The sequence below is a fragment of the Myotis brandtii genome, unplaced genomic scaffold (assembly GCF_000412655.1).
Source record: "Myotis brandtii unplaced genomic scaffold, ASM41265v1 scaffold207, whole genome shotgun sequence".
NCBI classification, from domain to species: Eukaryota; Metazoa; Chordata; class Mammalia; order Chiroptera; family Vespertilionidae; genus Myotis; species Myotis brandtii.
Genome location: NW_005357736.1, coordinates 262,925 through 265,494, shown reverse-complemented (window position 1 = coordinate 265,494; position 2,570 = coordinate 262,925). Strand labels below are relative to the sequence as shown.

The 2,570-nt window shown below is 67.2% G+C and overlaps 1 protein-coding gene across 1 annotated transcript in view; it reads left to right on the top strand.

Annotated features, from left to right (window-relative positions):
• The window catches only part of NCKIPSD (NCK interacting protein with SH3 domain), a 13,310-nt gene that overhangs the window by 2,053 nt on the left and 8,687 nt on the right, over window positions 1-2,570 (top strand). Inside the window, exons 2-3 of the mRNA XM_014538981.1 lie at window positions 1,755-2,085; window positions 2,258-2,459. Of these exons, the coding sequence (XP_014394467.1) occupies window positions 1,755-2,085; window positions 2,258-2,459 (533 nt within the window). The remainder of the gene's footprint in view (window positions 1-1,754; window positions 2,086-2,257; window positions 2,460-2,570) is intronic.

The window sequence follows — 2,570 nt, the reverse complement described above, 5'->3', positions numbered from 1 at the left end:
ACCCCGACTCTGGGGCCGAGACCCCTGGGGACCCGCTATCTGAACCCCCATCCAAATAGAATTCAAGACTCAGCCCCGATTCCAGCCCTGGATCCTGGCCGTTTCCCCGGTTCCCCAGACTCCAGACCCCTCATCCGCCCCTTCCGGGGTCCCCGGGCACCCACACTCTTGCCTCCCACCCTCAGACCCCCAACTGGAGCCCCCGCTTCCACCACCGAGACACCGCCTGTTCCCCAGCCCTCCTCCATGTCCTCACCCCCAGCTCAGACCCTGGGCACCCTGGAGCCATGAGCACCCCCTCCCCTAGGTGATCCCACTGTCCTATTCTCGGCCCCCCCTAAGCGCTGCCTAAGACCACCCACCCACCCATTTGAACCACGGGTCCCAGCCCCTGCGGACACTTCCTGCCGCCCCCCCCCCCCAAGCCCCAGGTCCTGCCTTTTCAGACTTCGTTCTTTGAAAGTGAGGGCACTCCCTCCTCCTCCAGCCTGGAGTGGGGGCCGCTGCCCTGTGAGGAAGTGGGACCTCCCCGTGGCTCCCCCTGCTCTTGGGGTGCAGTGTCTCCAGCTGGTCCAGTCTGACCACTGGGGAGGGAGGCCTGCAGCCTCCAGGCCTGCCCCGGGCCAGACACCCCCCTGCCACCCTCATCCCAGACACCCCCCTGCCGCCCTCATCCCAGACAGCCCCCTGCCGCCCTCATCCCAGACACCCCCCTGCTGCCCTAATCCATGGCCTTTGGGAAGCACCCTGTCCCGCCCAGTTCAGGACGGAAATAACAGGATAAATTTGGAGATGTCATCTGGCCTCACCAGAGGGACGGCCCGGGGCCTGGACCCTCGGCCTGACCGGTCTAGCAGCGCCTGGAGTGACAGCGGGGAGTGCGGACGGCGGGCTGCTGGGCTGCACAGCCTCTCGGGGCTGAGGGCTGTTGGCCTCTCGTTCATGGTCCTGTGAGCCCCTCCCTGGCCAGGCCCGTAGGGCTGGGAGTTTGGGGGTCAGGGAGGCTCCCATCTTCTCTGTGTCTTGGTTTCTTTCTGACAGCTCCCTGCCTCAGTTTCCCTAACCCGCTCACTCTGGCTCCCCTGTGTGTCTTTCCTCCTCCGGCTCTCCCTGCTGCCTCCGGCTCGCAGTCTCTTGTCTCCCTCGGCCTGTCTCCCCGCCCCCTCTCTCATCTGTGTCTCTTACTGCCTGTGTGTGTGTGTCTTTCTGTTCCCCTTTCTGCCTGGAGCCTGATGGACCACGTGTGCCAGGAGCAGGGGAGGGGGAGGGGCCGGTCCTGCCGCTGCCCCCCCTGCTCCCCACCCCGTGCCAGGCAGGCCGGGTCTATTGGGCCTGTGACGTGCTGGGGATGGCAACGCAAACTCTGGGGCAGGGGCCAGGCCCCTCTCATAATTATGTCCATCCATTGCCACCAACACAGCACTGCTGCTTCCCGGGTGGCCTGAAAGATTCCCGGGACAGCGGGACAGCGGGGGAGATGAGGCTGGGAGCAGGGGAGGGAGGGGAGATGGTCGCTGCCAGGGCCTGCAGAGGCTCCTGAGCACAGGCTGCGTGGGAGTGTGACCTTGGTTTGTGAAGGGCCAGCAGGACCCAGGGTGACCTGTTAAAGGACCTGGACACTAGGGGCTCCCTGCCGGGCATCTCAGCCTGAGCCGGGGTCCAGCCGGGGAGGGACTGGGGTCCCCCGGCCTCAGCTGGGGTCCCCGGGCTGTGGTTTTGCTCTGGGCGCCTGGTTTTCAGACATCTTAGCTGAGAACCTCACTGGGGTGAAGCCCTGAGTGGGACCCGCCCCAGCTCCCTGGTGACGCAGCTTGAGAGCCGGTTGGTATTCCCCTCCGGCTCTCCGTGTCCCCGGCCAGCGTCCAGCACTCGGGGCTCCGGCTGCAGAGGTGCTGTCTGCCCGGCTCCATCCAGCCTGGGCCTGGGTCAGTGCCCTTCCGTGGCCCCTGGTCTGATCGTCTGCTCCCCCCACCAGGGCCTGGAGCAGGATGTCCTCCAAGCCATCGACCGGGCCATCGAGGCTGTGCACAACGCAGCCATGCGGGAAGGCGGCAAGTACAGCCTGGAGCAGCGCGGGGTCCTCCAGTGAGTGGGGTCCCTCGGGGGTTCCAGGGAGGTACCGGGCAGAGCTCGGGGAGGGCCGAGTGGGGTGGAGATGCCGGAGGGGGAAGGTGCTGGTCTGGGGGGCAGCATCCCACAGGGAGCACGTGAAGACGGGGAGCTGTGAGGTGACCCCAGGGCCCCGTTCCCCCGGCAGGAAGCTGATCCACCACCGGAAGGAGACGCTGTCCCGCAGGGGCCCCTCCGCCTCCAGCCCTGCGGCCATGACCCCGTCCACCAGTGACCACTGCCTGGCTGCCGCCGCCAGGCAGCCCAACGGGGTGTGTCGCACTGGGTTCGAGCGGCAGCACAGCCTGCCCAGCTCTGAGTACCTTGGGGCAGACGGAGGCCTCTACCAGGTAGGTGGTGAGGGCAGCCTGGCGGGGGGCGGGGGAGGGCTAAGGCTCTGTCCAGAGGCTCGAAGGCCCCCGGGGTCAGCAGTGCGGCTAGACCCGTAGCCCTGCCCGTGC